Genomic DNA, 16,125 nt, shown 5'->3' on the forward strand with positions numbered 1-16,125 from the left:
GCCAGCTGGCATGGCTGCCTTGGTGCCAGGCCTGGGAGGAGTGGCTCTGGGAACGTACCAAACTGCATATGGATTGTGCTTTGGCCTGGTTCCCACCAAGTATTTATTTCCCCATTTGCAAGTTAACTGCCCTGGAGGGCCGAAGGTCCTCAGTCTGGTGACTCTCGTTTCAGGCTGCAGACTCCCAGCCAATAGGGAGCCAGCCCCTCCCAAGGGGCCAGGTAGCTTCCCCCCCACTGGAAAATCCCCAAGGAAACCATGTTGAGGTTGAGCTGCTTGGAGTCAATGGGCTTTGCTAGTTCCAACCAGCCGTGGTAAAGTAAACCCCAAGAGCTAAGGCCCCTGCGGGACCACAGCGGCCTGGGCATGACACCGGCTGCACGGAGCCTGGTGGCTTGCCCGGGACAGGGGCTGTTGTGCAGCGTGTGGTCACAAGCAGGCCCTTGCTCCAGTCTCGCTGGATGGCAGCGCCCACTCCTAGTGAACTCGAGGGGTAAGGCCACGTGTAAACTGGTTTCAGTCCAGCCCAAGGTGCAGCGTGATGGGGTGTGTAAAGACGTGTGTGAGGATCCCTAGACACTAGCCTTGTCCACACACACCCTGCACTGCATGATCCGAACATGGTTTCGAACCAGTTTAGTCAAAGCAGCCATGTGGACGCCCTTGCTGGCCTGAGCTATTCCGTTTAAGTCCAGTGGGAGGTGGCTGCACACAAGCTGCACCGGTTTAACTGAGCTAGGCTCAAACCCACCGTTAGTGGATGCAGGTCAGGTCTGGGTGCAACACCCCTGATGTGATGCCAGCTCATCCCTGGAGTGGAGTCTGCCCCCGTGCCCTCCCCCTCGTGTCTCTGCTGAGCTCGGCACATGGCCGTGCAGGCGACCCCTCTCGCCAGGTCAGTGCTGCGGGCGGGCGGGAGAGCTCCGACCACGCTCTGGGGGAGCCGGCAGAGCTCGGTTCTCTGGCCAGTGAGGCTCCAGAGGAGACCCCGGGGGCAGCGGGAGGGGAAGCTGCCGGGCGCCTGCTCCATGGGGGTGAGACGCCCCAATCCAGGGACAGCTTAAAGGCAAAGGACGTGTTGCTGGGGCTGCTCTGTGCTGGCCCTGGGTGAGGGGCCATGGAGGCTCCGGCAGCTGGGCTTTCGCAGAGACGGTGGCTGCAGGGAACTGCTCTCTGCACAAGGGGCAGCTGGCCTGGCAAGTCTCGGTGTAAAAAGCGACTCCAGGGGCCAAAGGCTGAGCAGGGGCGTTGGGTTTCACTCGCTCAGCCCCCTGCAGTCACTCCTCCCCGAACGTGTGCCCCTGGGCGACGTGCACTCATCCCTTGGCTTTGCAGTATAACCAGTAGAGCGCCCAGCCGCTCCCTGTGCAGAGGAAACTTTGCCAGGTCTCTCGGGACACACGTAAATCAAAGGGGGTAGCAAACATGCAAACGCACAGAAAGCAAACGCCTTCCTCCGGCTGCTGGAGGGCAGACTGGCACATGTGAGGGTCTGTGTTACCGCAGCTCTGGGCCATCTGCAGGGTCTCTGCTCTGAGTGGGAAGCATTGTCATCCAGGCAGCGAAGAGTTAAGGACCGCAGAAAAGTGCAGAGAAAGCTGCATGTTAATATTGCTTGCTCCAGACCGTGCTATTGCCCGCTGGATCACATGCAGACGGTTTGCTAAATACTTCCCCTCTGCTTGCTCCGGCGGCCCACGGACAGACTCGGCGTCCCTGCCCCGCTGGCAGCCACTCAGTGTAAGTCTCTGCGGACGTGGGGCTAGCACAGGCAGGTGGGAACGTGGCTGTTGTTCAAAACTCAAATAACAGCAGGCAAAGCGTGTGCGTCGTAGAGTCTTGGGGGCAGGGATCCCTGAGATTCTGCTAGCAGCGAGTGGCGGGGCACTCAGCCAGGCCTTGTGCGAGGGGCCCTGGCTGGTTCGAGGTGTACTTGGTGGCAGTGGGTTTGCGTGTTAAGTGCCCGGCGTGTGGAGTAGTGGGGGCAGGGGCAGTCGTTTGCAGCTCTGACTTGCCTGGAATTTCTGGGCTCCCTCGTGCCTCTGCAACCTTGGCTGGCAGCGTTGCCAGCATGTGCCATGCAGCTGGGCTGCAGCGCATGGGGTGTGTGGACAGGAGGGCGGCTGCCCCTCTGGTGGGTGTTCCGGATTAGCGCCAGGCTCTCAGGTCGTGCTACCAGCCAGGGCAGGGGCCCGTCAGGACGCTGCGGGTCAAACCTTCTCGCCCCTGCCAAGGCCAGAAGGTCCCACTGTGATCACCCAGGCTGATGTCCAGAGAACTACCCCCTGGTGATTCCCAGAGCCCAGCCCTCCGGTGGGATCCAACGTCCCCAGAGAGCTGGGCAGAGACGGGTCTGTGCTCTGAGGCAGAGCAGCTGGAGCTCCCAGGCCACAAGCAGAGATCCCTCCAACACCTTCTGTCACGGAGTCCCCGGGCGATGCTCTGGAGCTGCTCCCTACAAAGCCAAGCAGGACTCTGGGGGAGTCTCCTCTCTGGGAGCAGCCTGTCTGCAGGACACACAGCTCACCCGGCTTCCACCTTCCTGGGTCTGACCTCGGAGCATTCAGCATCCTCTGCCCCTCCGTGCGCTTCCCACAGCGAGTCCACCCAGGCGGGGTCCTGGGGAAGCCAGAGGGTCCTGCCCCCCAACTCCGCACTCAGACGTGACTCTCAGCCAGCCAGTAACACAAGAAGGTTTATTAGACGACAGGAACATGGTCTAAACCAGAGTGTGTAGGTGCAGAGAACAGGACACCTCAGCCGGGTCCATTTTGGGGGGCAGTGAGCCAGACAACCACATCTGCACTTCACTCCATTTCCCCAACCAGACCCAAACTGCAACTCCCTCCAGCCCCTCCTCCTCTGGGCTTTGTCCCTTTCGGGGCCAGGAGGTCACCGGATTCCTTTGTTCTCCAACCTTTCAGCTCTCACCTTGCAGGGGGGAAGGGCCCAGGCCATCAGTTGCCAGGAAACAGGGTGTCAGCCATTCTCTGTGTCCAGACCCATGCACACACCTGCCCTCTAGGGCTCTGCAATGATCATACACCCTTATCCCACCCCCTAGATACTTAAGAACTGCATAGGGGAAACTAAGGCACCCCCACACTATTCAGAGGAAACATTAAGAACAGTCCCACTTTGTCACACCTTCCCGTCTAGCTGGCTTCTTCGCTCTGGGGGCTGTAGGGCCAGGTGGGCGTCTGCCACTCCTGACCTATGGGCTCGGGATGGAGAGGCTGCAGGCAGGAAGTCTGGCGGAGCTTTCCCTGCCCACCCTATTGGGACGGGGTCCCACAGCGCAGAGGGTGCCTCTGTCACCCCCATAGGGGAGGCAGGACTGGAATAATGGGGGGCTGCTATTGGAGTTGAGGGGCATCAGCAGATCTGTGAGGTGGGCAGTCTGCACCATTCCTGGCTCCAGACCCCACTGGTTTAGACCGGAGAGAACAAGCTCTTCCCCTAAGGCACCCCGCTGCAGGCCAGCTCCCCCACCCAGCCCCGGCTAAAGGCCTGTCAGGCTGCTACAGCCTGAAGCTGCACCTCAAAGACAGCCCGATGCCTGGACGAGCAGCCGCAGATGTGCCCCAGTCTGACAGCAGCTCCTGTAGGGACTTGCAGGGCCAGCCCCTGGGAGCTGGTTCTCAGCAGCCATAGAGGTGGCAGCCCATGGCCTGCTGCCTTGCGCTGAGCCTGGGGGTTCCCTGGGATCCCCCCTAGCCCCTGCTAGCAGCAGCAGTTGGGAGTCACATGCGGCTCCCAGCCTGTCAGGCCCCTCCCAGCCCTGGGTGTTCCCGACATTCTCAGGGTTCAATCGTCTGAAGTCGTCGGGGCGTTCACAGCAAGGGTCCTCCTGGGGGGCTGGGCTGAGCTGTGAACACCTGCAGGGCGCAGGGACCTGGCCCTCCGTACCCCTCCGGTGCCGTCCCGCCTGCCTGACTCTGCTGCAGGGAAGCTCTGGGATCTCTCCCCGGAGAGCCCGATGCACCCCTCCCCTCTCCCCGTTTGGCACCTCGCAGTCTGCTTCTGGGCTGGGCAGGACTGGCCTTCACCCCTGGCAAGGCCAGGGACGCCCTGGAGCCCAGAGCTCGTGGGCCATGTGCTCCTGGGGCCGGTTGTTCCTGCTTCTCTAGACCAGCTGGCCGGTGTGGGCTGCGCCCTGGACTGGGTTGTGTGCTGCAGCACAGGCCCGGGGAGCAGGTCGCCTTGAGTGGCTGCCTCTCAGATGCCGCAGGAAGCTGGACTCACTCTCCCCTCTCCCCTGGCCAGTGGGGCTGTGCTGGGGGAGGGGGACCCAGCGCTGCCTGGTAGAGTTCCCACCTGAGCACCTCCTCCAGTGGGGCACTACTGGCCCCAGCCTGGCTGGACGCCTCTAGGCTCCGTGGCCGACCTACAGGGAGCTGGCCCTGAGATGCACAGAGCTGGGCGTGGGGAAGGGGCTTCCACTGCTTTGCAAATGCTTAAGTGGGGCTTAGCCAGGTGCACATTCCTGGGGGAGGAACACTGCCTCCTTCCACCGCTGGAGCCCCAAGGAGCTGGAACAACCTCCCCCCCGCCAGGGCCCCGTAGGAGGAGGGCGCAGTAGAAGGAAGCTGGTGCCATTCCCTCTCCCGCCAGCTCAAGGTTGGTTATCAATGCCCCAGAGAGGGAATGAAATAGCAGCCAAGTTCTGGGCCGGATGGCTTGGCCTGCTGCCAAGTGCGGCCCATTCCCGGGGCAGGCTGGGGCCCAGAGCTGGCTGAGGATTGCTCGGCATCGCGGCCCTTTGCCCTCATTCTCCCAGGCCTGGAATTTAATCATTCCCTGGTGTGGAGGGGAGATTTATACAGCCCTGGGGCCGTGAGAGAGACTCCGGCTCAGCCTTCGCTGTGCTGCAGGAGAGCGTTTGACTGGTGAAGGACAGATGCCCCCTCCACGCTGCTGGGGGCCGGGGCTGACCAGGCTGGGGGATGATGCCAGCTGCCACAGGGCCCTCAGCTGCAATCGACACTCTCACAGGAGCGAGTCTTTATCGCCTTGTTCAGGGGTGGGCAAACTGTTTGGCCTGAGGGCCACATCGGGGTGTGAAACTGTACGAAGGGCCGGGTAGGGAAGGCTGTGCCCCCACAAACAGCCTGGCCTCTGCCCCCATCCGCCCCCTCCCACTTCCCACCCCCTGACTGCCCCCCTCAGAATGCCCCACCCATCCAACCCCCCTGCTCCTTGTCCCCTGACCACCCCCTCCCCAGACCCCCTGCCCTAACTGCACCCCCAAGGACCCCACCCCCGATCTAATCCCCCCTGCACCCTGTCCCCTCCCTTCCAGGACCCCCTGACTCCCGGGACCCCACCCCCATCCAACCCCCCCGCTCCCTGTCTCCTGACAACCTCTACCCCATCGCCCCCTGTCTCCTTACTGCCCCCTGGGAGCTCCTGCCCCTTATCCAATCCCCCACCCCACCCCCACCCCTCTGCCCTGTCCACTCTGCTGTGCCAGGCGTCCAGACCCTGCGGTGCTGGGGACAAGGCCCCAGCCTCCAATGGGGCAAGGATCAGCTGGCGCCATCCCGCCAGACGCAGCCTCCACCCGCTCACTCTGTTTGATCCCCCACAAATGAACATACAAGAAATGTCTCCAAAAGAGCAGGAGGTGACACCTCCCCCCTTGGCACTGCCTGACCCCGGGCATGTGGGGCTCACCGGGGCTCCATCCCCTCCTGCTCCAGGTCTCTGAGGATCAGAGTTTTGCAGGTGGACGTGAGCAAAACCTTCCCCTCCGCCCCGGACACAGGCTGAAGCCAAAGGCCCAGGGTTGGTGTAGCTGGGGCAGCCGTGATTCTGGCCGCGTTGGGAGGTCTCCTTTCAGCAGCTCCCAGGTCCCAGAGAGGCCCACCGAGCCCTGGGTGATGGTTTGCCACCTGGGTAGCGCTGGCCCTGAGTGGGGCCGTCACCTGGTTTCGCTGTGCTGGGAGGCCGGAAACTGCCCTGACTGGAGGCGCTTTGCCCCCACCCCGGGGTGCTGGCTGGGAGGGATCTATCGATGAGGGGGGTTCAAATTAGGGGGCCAGTGGCTGGAGTCTTGCTTTCAGCTCAGCTGGGGCCTGACAGGGCAGGTATCCTGCAGCGGGGGGTGATCTACCCCCTCCCCCTCAGCACCCTTCAGAGCCACCCCATCGCTCCGGGCTCGAGCGCCTGCAGGTCTGGCTTCCACTTCCCAGCCGTCCCCTGCCAGCCTCCCCAGATCCAGTGCGGGGCGGGCGAGACCCTGCCCTAGAGCTGAGGGCAAGACCCGCCGAAGGCAAAAGCCATGAGAAGCCTGACCCTCTCCTCCTCCTTTGGTTGCAGGGAAGGACCGGGGCCAGCTGGAGCAGGGGCCAGGATGAGGCGGAGTCGGACAGCCCTGTCCTTCCTGAGCATGGAGGTGAGCGCGGCTGGAGGCCGGCGGGGGTAGGGCACCCCACTGGGAACCCAGCTGGCCAGGCGGAGTGGATCCCGGTCACGCTGTGCAGCCCAGACGGCATCTGGGGCTGGGGCCGGCAGTGCTGCTCAGGACTATAGCCCGGATGCTGCAGGAACCGGCCAGGCTGGGCCCCAGCGCGGGGAGGGGAAAAGGGTCAATGCTGCTAACAAAAGGGGGTGGGGGGCTGATGTTGGGGAGGGGACAAGCAGCACAGACCCCGGGTGGGGGACGGTTGTGGGGCCTGTAATCCCTAACCAGGGGGCGAGGCGGGGCAGCTGCTGCAAGTGTCAGCGTCATACCCACCCCAGGCTGGGGGGAAGTGGCCTCTGGTTCATTTGGCTGCTGTGTCCCTGTGGTGCACCTCGCATGTTCTGGCCCAGCTGAGACTGGGGCTGGTCCCCCTCCCCAGCCTAGCTCCCCGGGTCTGGATGAGCTTTTCTGCGTGTGCCGGGGCGGAGAGCGAGGCTGAGAGCCTCCTCGGAGCAGCGCTGCCCCCAGCCGTGCCTAGTCTCTGCCTCAGGAAGGAAGGAAGGAAACTTTCCCCATCTCACGGCCTTTGCTAGCGAGCCACCAAGCGAGCGTTCGTCCCCAGCCCTGAGCGCCCGCCCCAGCTGCTCAGGGGGCCTCACAGAGCCCCCGGCGCTGGGACGGACAGTGGCAGCCGCATCCTCCCTTCACGTCTGACCCAGTCTCATAAGCAAACTGTGGCATGTGGGTCCAGATAAAGTGACTGAGGTGTGTGCGTGACTGGCCCAAAGACAGAACTTCGGGGGTTACCAGTGGTTCGCTGTCTAGCTGGGAGGTGCATCGAGTGGGTCCCACAGAAACCAGGCCTGGCTGTGTTCATTAGTGACATGGCTAATGGAGTGGAGAGTTTGCTGATAAGAGCTGCAGATAACATAAAGCAGAAAGAAAAGGAGTACTTGTGGCACCTTAGAGACTAACCAATTTATTTGAGCATGAGCTTTCGTGAGCTACATCCGATGAAGTGAGCTGTAGCTCACGAAAGCTCATGTTCAAATAAATTTGTTAGTCTCTAAGGTGCCACAAGTCCTCCTTTTCTTTTTGCGAATACAGACTAACACGGCTGTTACTCTAAAACCTGTCATAAAGCAGAGAGGGGTTGCAAGCATTTGGGAGGACAGGAGAATTGGAGACTTGGACGAATTGGTCTGAATCCAACAAGATGGAACTCCATGAGGACAAGGGCAAAGTGTGTCACTTAGGAAGGACAAATTAGCTAATTAATGTGGAGATATACCTATCTCTTAGAGCTGGAAGGGACCTTGAAAGGTCATCAAGTCCAGTCCCCTGCCTTCACAGTAGGACCAAGAACCATCCCTTATTTTTGTCCCAGATCCCTAAATGGCCCCCTCAAGGATTGAACTCAACTCTGGGTTTAGCAGGCCAATGCTCAAACCACTGAGCTGTCCCTCCCCCCAAACAATCACATGCATAGCTACAAACCGGGGACTAACTGGCGAGGTGGGAGAGCTGCGGAGCAGGATCACAAAGGGAACGAGTCAGCGATGTGGTGCAGTTGTGACAAAGGCTAAGCTCGTTCTGGGGTGTATTGGCAGCAGTGTGGTATTAAGACACGGGAGGCCATTGGCCTGGTTTACTCAGCACTGGCGAGGCCTCAGCTGAGTCCTGTGTCCAGTTCTCGGTGCTGCACGTTAGGAAAGATGGGGACAAACGGGAGAGTCTGGAGGAGAGCGACAGAGCTCATCACAGCGTTAGAAATCCTGAGGTTAAAAAGGTTAAACACCCTGGGTATGTCCAGTCTGGAGAAAAGCAGTCCGAGGCAGGACCTGGTACCCATCTGCAAATCCGTGAAGGGCTGATTGTGGTTGATTGTTCTGTGAGGCAGCCGAAGGTAGGATGTGGAGTAACAGGCTCAGTCTGCAGCCCTGGAGCTGTAGCTTAGAAATGAGGAAACACTTTCTAACGGAGGGAGATGAGCCCTGAAACAGGCTCCCCAGAGAGGTGGTGGAATCCCCGTCTTCGGAGGGGTTTAAGACCAGGCTGGACAAGCCCCTGTCAGGGCTGGTCTGGGTTTACTTGGTCTCAGCTCAGCAACCTCTCGAGTCCCTCCCAGCCCGACACTTCTGTGATTCTATGTGATGAGCAAATCCTGGGGCCCAGGAACTGGGGTGTGGAGAGTGCCACGGTGGTGGCTGTGGCTTGGGGTAACAGCTTCCTCCCCTCCCTGCTAATGGGCCTCTGCCCTCACGCCCCAGGCACTAGTGACTTATGGGCGTCTGAGCATGTCCCGGGGTCTGGCTCTGGCCGGCGTGTGGCGTGTGGCTTGCTCTGCGGTCCCGTGCGGCTAGCTAGGGGTTAAGGTTCCTGTGCTAGGCAGAGCCTGGCAGGGGCCAGCCCAGCGCTGCGGTTGGGTTTGGCCAGGGTGGGGTGATGTTCCCGAGTGCCCGCTCTCACACTGCTGCACTCAGCTCGGCCTAGCATCTGCTGGGGGCTCCGCCAGGTGCAACTGGCCACAGGTGCCCGCCTCGTTAGCGATTTAGCACCAGCTCCTGCTGCTTCATTAACCTGAGAGGCCTCCTAATGTCAGAGCTGCCGACCCTAGCCCCGTGCTGCAGCAAACACGGCCCAGCACGCTCCGGCTGCGCCTCTGTCTCCGCTCCAGCGGCTTGCGGCTGGGGGCATTAGAGCACCTGGACTAAAAGCCACTTTGCTTGTTTGGATCCTGCGGTTCCCTGGTTACGGCTCAAGGAGCCAACACACAGCAGGTGGGCGCTGCTAGCCAGCTCCCTGCCCACTTGCAGTCTGTCAAGTGGCAGGGTAGGGCCCCGCCAGGGGCGGGAAATTCCCCCTGCCTTGGTGTGAGCCCAGCCCTGCAGCACCCCCGGGCCCCACGCACACCACTCCCTGCTGGGACCTGGGTTCTCCCCTCTCCCTTGCCAGGCGTGCGAGGGGGTGCTGGAGGAAAGGCAGCAGCATCCCCGGCACTGGGAGTCGGCTATCAAGCTCCCTTGAAATGAACATGACCGTGAGCATGAGAGGCACATTCTCCCCACCTTCCCAAGCCGGCCCACCTGCTGCCACTCCAGGGCACTAATAACGGAGATTAGAGCACTTAGCGGGAGTTAATTATGTCCCTAATGGGCAGTTAATTATTATTATTCCTGGGATAATTGTACATTCGGCCCCTAGAGGATTTTCCACTGCGCTGGCCACCTCCGAGGCTGGTGCCTTGTGACCCCTGACCCAGCTCTCACCAAACGGCCACTGCTTTGCACCTGGCATGGGGGGCAGGCTGGGGGGTGAGGAGAGGCTCTCTGAGGCCTGCCAGTGGATCAGCCCTGGTAGTGTGTGGGATGCACCATGCTGGCCCCAAAACATTCAATTTAAAATCTAAAAAACTTCAACCCCTCCCCCTCCCCCCAGCCGAGATTTTACCCTAAAAAGGGAGATGTGCCAGGGCCTCCCTAGAGTCCACAGACTGCGCTATTCCCATTGATTTTCTATGGGAAGGTGCCCAGATATCCTGGTGATGGGTGACGGGATAAACCTCTTAGCTGGAGTGAGAGAGCCCAACCCACTTGCTTTGGGAACGAGACACCCTCCCACTGCAAATGCAGCTTCACCATGGGGGGCACCCCTCCCAACCTGCACAGCAGCTGTGTGCCCCACTGCACCCAGGGCCTGCGCGCGCCAATCTGCTCCCCAGCTCCCCCTGCTCCAGCCCTGCCTGACTCCAGGAAGCTCTTTCCTTAGGTGCCAGGGCGCTGCCCCCCTTTATTCCTCCCTATGCCCAGACCAGGCTCCTTACTTACCATAGCTCAGCGCGGCTCTGCTGGGAGCCAGCCGCACCCTGCCCTAACCCTAACCCAAGCCCCCTCTGGCCATTAACCTCCTTGGTGCAGCGGCTCCTGGCCGGCCACTGCCAGCGGCAGAGCTCGTGGCACAGGGAAAGGACCACTCCTGCCACAGCCCGTCTCCTCGGAGCTAAAGGGAGGGGCATGATCCAGTGAGCTGTTGCTGAGTGAGACCTCCCTGGGCCCAGGAAAGCAGCCTCTGCACACAGGCTGCGGCCCCAGGATGGGGGCGGGCAGGGGACGCGTTGCTACCCACCCCGGTGAGAAGCCGGCCGTGGCCATGCTGTAGCATGTAGCTACAGGGCTCAGTGGAAGGCGGCAGTGAAAGGCGGGGAGGCCATGGGGCGAGTGGGCGAGCCGGGGGTACAGCTTGGCCGAGCGGAGAGCCCGGTAGGGTCAGTACTCGGGTATGTGTCTTTACTCCCCGTCACCACTGCTATTTCTAGCTTGCTGGGGGGGTTGCAGGTTTGGACCCTGCCCGCCTTAAACAGCGTGCAGACATAGCTTAGAGGTGCACGCTTAGAGCGACAGGTGTACGCTCACCATTGCCCTCTGCTGCCTGGTCTCAATCCTCCCTCTTCATGGCTCAGACACTCCCCTGCGCTGAGGAGCTGCTCCTAGAGCCCCGAGCGGAGGGCCTGGGCTTTGGGCCAAAGCCGGCTTGTTCTGTAGCCCCATCTATGCACAGCAGGCTGCGGGGGCTCTGCCCCCAGCTGACCTCTCTCTCTCTCTCTGGAGCTGCCCCTCCCTTTGCTAGCGGGGCCTTCGCTTGCTCCCTGGTTATGTCGCTGGTTCCCATTACACTGACCCCTGCCTTGTTCCCTGGGTGCCCCCCAGTGTGGGGAGGTGGGAGGCTGCAGGCTGGTTCGGCCCTTTACACACGCAGCACCCTCAGGAAATGAGTCTTTCCTTATCGTTCACATTCTTCAGCCAAAAAAGGGAAGAGGCTGAAATGTCCTGTCTGCTGGCGTTTCACAGTGGGGTTAACAGCAGGGCCCTTCTCCAGGGCCAGAACAGAGCATCTCACCCGGCAGCAATGAGTCGCTAACGGGGCAAACCCAGCAGCACTAGGCCCCACTGGCCCAGCCCCTGCCTCTCTCATGAATTATGGCCTTCCATTGTCACTGGAACAATGGAGCAGATGTGACCTGTGTCTGCTGGCACCTCCCTGCAGCCCCCAGCTCTCTGCTGTCTGACAGGGACTCGTACCCCCAAAGCTCCTACGAATTCCTATCTCAGGGGCAATGACAGGCCCCAGCCCAGACAGGGGCCCCACTGTGCTCAGCACTGCACCATCTTTGCTGGAAGGGCTGCTAACCAGCCAGGGGAACAGCACGGAGAAGGGACCCGCAAGGTTACTGAGAGAACTAGGAACCGAACCCAGGTCTCCTGGCTCCCCACCAGCCCCTAGACCAGGCCCTGGGCTCTTGGGGCAGCCCTGGAGTACCGTATCAGGTACCCAGCGCTCCAGACTGAGCCCCTGGATTAGCCCCGGCACAGGAGGATGAAAGCTTTGACCCTCTGAGTGCTGGAGGGATTTCCTGGCTGGGGAAGGACAGTCTGAGGTGACAGAGTAACAGCTGTGTTAGTCTGCATTCGCAAAAAGAGCAGGAGGACTTGTGGCACCTTAGAGACTAACCAATTTATTTGAGCATAAGCTTTTGTGAGCTACAGCTCACTTCATCTGATGCATACTGTGGAAACTGCAGAAGACATTATATACACAGAGACCATGAAACAATACCTCCTCCCACCCCACTCTCCTGCTGGTAATAGCTTATCTAAAGTGATCACTCTCCTTACAATGTGTATGATAATCAAGTTGAGCCATTTCCAGCACAAATCCGGGTTTTCTCACCCCCCGCCCCCAACTCACTCTCCTGCTGGTAATAGCCCATCCAAAGTGACCACTCTCTTTACAATGACAGGTTTCAGAGTAACAGCCATGTTAGTCTGTATTCGCAAAAAGAAAAGGAGTACTTGTGGCACCTTAGAGACTAACCAATTTATTAGAGCATGAGCTTTCGTGAGCTACAGCTCACTTCATCGGATGCATATCGTGGAAACTGCAGCAGGCTTTATATATACACAGAGAATATGAACCAATACCTCCTCCCACCCCACTGTCCTGCTGGTAATAGCTTATCTAAAGTGATCATCAGGTGGGCCATTTCCAGCACAAATCCAGGTTTTCTCACCCTCCACCCCCCCCCCCCACAAATTCACTCTCCTGCTGGTGATAGCCCATCCAAAGTGACAACTCTTTACACAATGTGCATGATAATCAAGTTGGGCTATTTCCTGCACAAATCCAGGTTTTCTCACATCCCCCCCACCCCCATACACACACAAACTCACTCTCCTGCTGGTAATAGCTCATCCAAACTGACCACTCTTCAAGTTTAAATCCAAGTTAAACCAGAACATCTGGGGGGGGGGGTAGGAAAAAACAAGAGGAAACAGGCTACCTTGCATAATGACTTAGCCACTCCCAGTCTCTATTTAAGCCTAAATTAATAGTATCCAATTTGCAATCCAAAGTGGCCACTCTCCGTACAATGTGCATGATAATCAAGGTGGGCCATTTCCAGCACAAATCCAGGTTTTCTCACCCCCCCCCCCCCCCACCCACACACAAACTCACTCTCCTGCTGGTAATAGCTCATCCAAACTGACCACTCTCCTTACAATGTGTATGATAATCAAGGTGGGCCATTTCCAGCATAAATCCAAGTTTAACCAGAATGTCTGGGGGGGGGGTAGGAAAATACAAGGGGAAATAGGCTACCTTGCATAATGACTTAGCCACTCCCAGTCTCTATTTAAGCCTAAATTAATAGTATCCAATTTGCAAATGAATTCCAATTCAGCAGTTTCTCGCTGGAGTCTGGATTTGAAGTTTTTTTGTTTTAAGATAGTGACCTTCATGTCTGTAATTGCGTGACCAGAGAGATTGAAGTGTTCTCTGACTGGTTTATGAATGTTATAATTCTTGACCTCTGATTTGTGTCCATTTATTCTTTTACGTAGAGACTGTCCAGTTTGACCAATGTACATGGCAGAGGGGCATTGCTGGCACATGATGGCATATATCACATTTGTGGATGTGCAGATGAACGAGCCTCTGATAGTGTGGCTGATGTGATTAGGCCCTGTGATGGTGTCCCCTGAATAGATATGTGGGCACAGTTGGCAACAGGCTTTGTTGCAAGGATAGGTTCCTGGGTTAGCAGTTCTGTTGTGTGGTATGTGGTTGCTGGTGAGTATTTGCTTCAGGTTGGGGGGCTATCTGTAGGCAAGGACTGGCCTGTCTCCCAGGATTTGTGAGAGTGTTGGATCATCCTTCAGGATAGGTTGTAGATCCTTGATGATGCGTTGGAGGGGTTTTAGTTGGGAGCTGAAGGTGACGGCTAGTGGCGTTCTGTTATTTTCTTTGTTAGGCCTGTCCTGGAGTAGGTGACTTCTGGGTACTCCTCTGGCTCTATCAATCTGTTTCTTCACTTCCGCAGGTGGGTACTGTAGTTGTAAGAATGCTTGATAGAGATCTTGTAGGTGTTTGTCTCTGTCTGAGGGGTTGGAGCAAATGCTGTTGTATTGCAGAGCTTGGCTGTAGGCAATGGATCGTGTGGTGTGGTCAGGGTGAAAGCTGGAGGCATGTAGGTAGGAATAGCGGTCAGTAGGTTTCCGGTATAGGGTGGTGTTTATGTGACCATTGTTTATTAGCACTGTAGTGTCCAGGAAGTGGATCTCTTGGTGGACTGGACCAGGCTGAGGTTGATGGTGGGATGGAAATTGTTGAAATCATGGTGGAATTCCTCAAGGGCTTCTTTTCCATGGGTCCAGATGATGAAGATGTCATCAATATAGCGCAAGTAGAGTAGGGGCGTTAGGGGACGAGAGCTGAAGAAGCGTTGTTCTAAATCAGCCATAAAAATGTTGGCATACTGTGGGGCCATGCAGGTACCCATAGCAGTGCCGCTGATCTGAAGGTATACATTGTCCCCAAATGTACAATAGTTATGGGTAAGGACAAAGTCACAAAGTTCAGCCACCAGGTTTGCCATGACATTATCGGGGATAGTGTTCTTGACGGCTTGTAGTCCATCTTTGTGTGGAATGTTGGTGTGGAGGGCTTCTACATCCACAGTGGCCAGGATGGTGTTATCAGGAAGATCACCAATGGACTGTAGTTTCCTCAGGAAGTCAGTGGTGTCTCGAAGGTAGCTGGGAGTGCTGGTAGCGTAGGGCCTGAGGAGGGAGTCTACATAGCCAGACAATCCTGCTGTCAGGGTGCCAATGCCTGAGATGATGGGGCATCCAGGATTTCCAGGTTTATGGATCTTGGGTAGCAGATAGAATACCCCAGGTCGGGGTTCCAGGGGTGTGTCTGTGCGGATTTGATCTTGTGCTTTTTCAGGAAGTTTCTTAAGCAAATGCTATAGTTGCTTTTGGTAACTCTCAGTGGGATCAGAGGGTAATGGCTTGTAGAAAGTGGTGTTGGAGAGCTGCCGAGCAGCCTCTTGTTCATATTCTGACCTATTCATGATGACGACACCACCTCCTTTGTCAGCCTTTTTTATTATGATGTCAGAGTTGTTTCTGAGGCTGTGGATGGCATTGTGTTCTGCATGGCTGAGATTATGGGGCAAGTGATGCTGCTTTTCCACAATTTCAGCCCGTGCACGTCGGCAGAAGCATTCTATGTAGAAGTCCAGTCTGCTGTTTCGAGAAAACCTGGATTTGTGCTGGAAATGGCCCACCTTGATTTTCATACACATTGTAAGGAGAGTGGTCACTTTGAATAAGCTATTACCAGCAGGAGAGTGAGTTTGTGTGTGTGGTTTTTGGAAAAAGGGGGGGGGGGTGAGAAAACCTGGATTTGTGCTGGAAATGGCCCAACTTGATTATCATACACATTGTAAGGAGAGTGGTCACTTTAGATAAGCTATTACCAGCAGGAGAGTGGGGTGGGAGGAGGTATTGTTTCATGGTCTCTGTGTATATAATGTCTTCTGCAGTTTCCACAGTATGCATCCGATGAAGCGAGCTGTAGCTCACGAAAGCTCATGCTCTAATAAATTGGTTAGTCTCTAAGGTGCCACACGTCCTCCTTTTCTTTTAGTCTGAGGTGAGACAGTCACTGGAGCTCCTAGGCCTGCCCCCCCGCTGGGGAGACGCAGCCTGGCCTCAGCTGCCTGCACTGAGCTCTGTGTCAGGCCGCCAGCTGCCGTGCCTGTCTCCAGCCCTGCTCCTGCAGCGAGGAAGGAGCCTGAGCGCTGGCCCAGGAGAGTCCTAGGAGCTGGCTGGCCGCGGCTGAGGAGAGCCCTGCCGAGCGGCGAAGTAACGGGCTAAGTGTTCTGAGGCCCCCCGACAGTGCAGCGCCGAGGCCCTCGATTAGCAGCGGGTGCTGGGCAGCCCCTCGGCTCTGACGGGCCCTGGCATATCAGGTAATTCAGATCTTCAGCACCAGGCCATGAATGCAGCGGAGGGCGTCATTAGTGCCGAGTGGCTGCAGCTGGTCCCAGGGGGCCAGGAGCTGTGACTTCTGAGCCGGGGGCCTCATCAGGACAGCTTGCGCTTGCCAGATCCTGCAGTCCACGTGGGCCCCCCTCCCTCTGCAGTGCAGGGCAAGGGGGTTGGGCTGCTCTCTGCACCGAGCCCCTGCCTGCAGACACCTCCTCCTGCGATCTGTGGGCCCGGCTGCTTGTTTCAGGCACTGGGCACTGGCACAATAGACTGCAGTGCCTGGCACTCTTGGAATTTCTGAGCTGCTTGGGTGTGGGGCATGCACAGGCCAGTCTCCCTGGAGAGCCTCCAGCTCACCAGCCCCCTAGGTCCCTGGCCAAGCCA

General features: G+C 58.1%; 1 protein-coding gene across 2 annotated transcripts in view; it reads left to right on the forward strand.

Moving 5' to 3' along the window:
• Nucleotides 1–851: 851 nt before the first annotated feature.
• Nucleotides 852–16,125, forward strand: part of PDE4C (phosphodiesterase 4C) — a 115,509-nt gene continuing 100,235 nt past the window's right edge. Inside the window, exons 1-2 of one of the 2 annotated variants that reach the window (XM_084614464.1) lie at nt 852–895; nt 6,322–6,397. In XM_084614464.1, coding sequence (XP_084470590.1) covers nt 867–895; nt 6,322–6,397 — 105 coding nt within the window. In that variant the 5' untranslated portion in view covers nt 852–866. Of the gene's footprint in view, nt 896–1,344; nt 1,741–6,321; nt 6,398–16,125 lie in introns of those variants that run through there. The other variant, XM_084614465.1, reaches the window with a different exon arrangement.

The sequence above is a fragment of the Lepidochelys olivacea genome, assembly GCF_965140295.1.
Source record: "Lepidochelys olivacea isolate rLepOli2 genome assembly, chromosome: 25".
In the NCBI taxonomy this organism is placed as follows: Eukaryota; Metazoa; Chordata; order Testudines; family Cheloniidae; genus Lepidochelys; species Lepidochelys olivacea.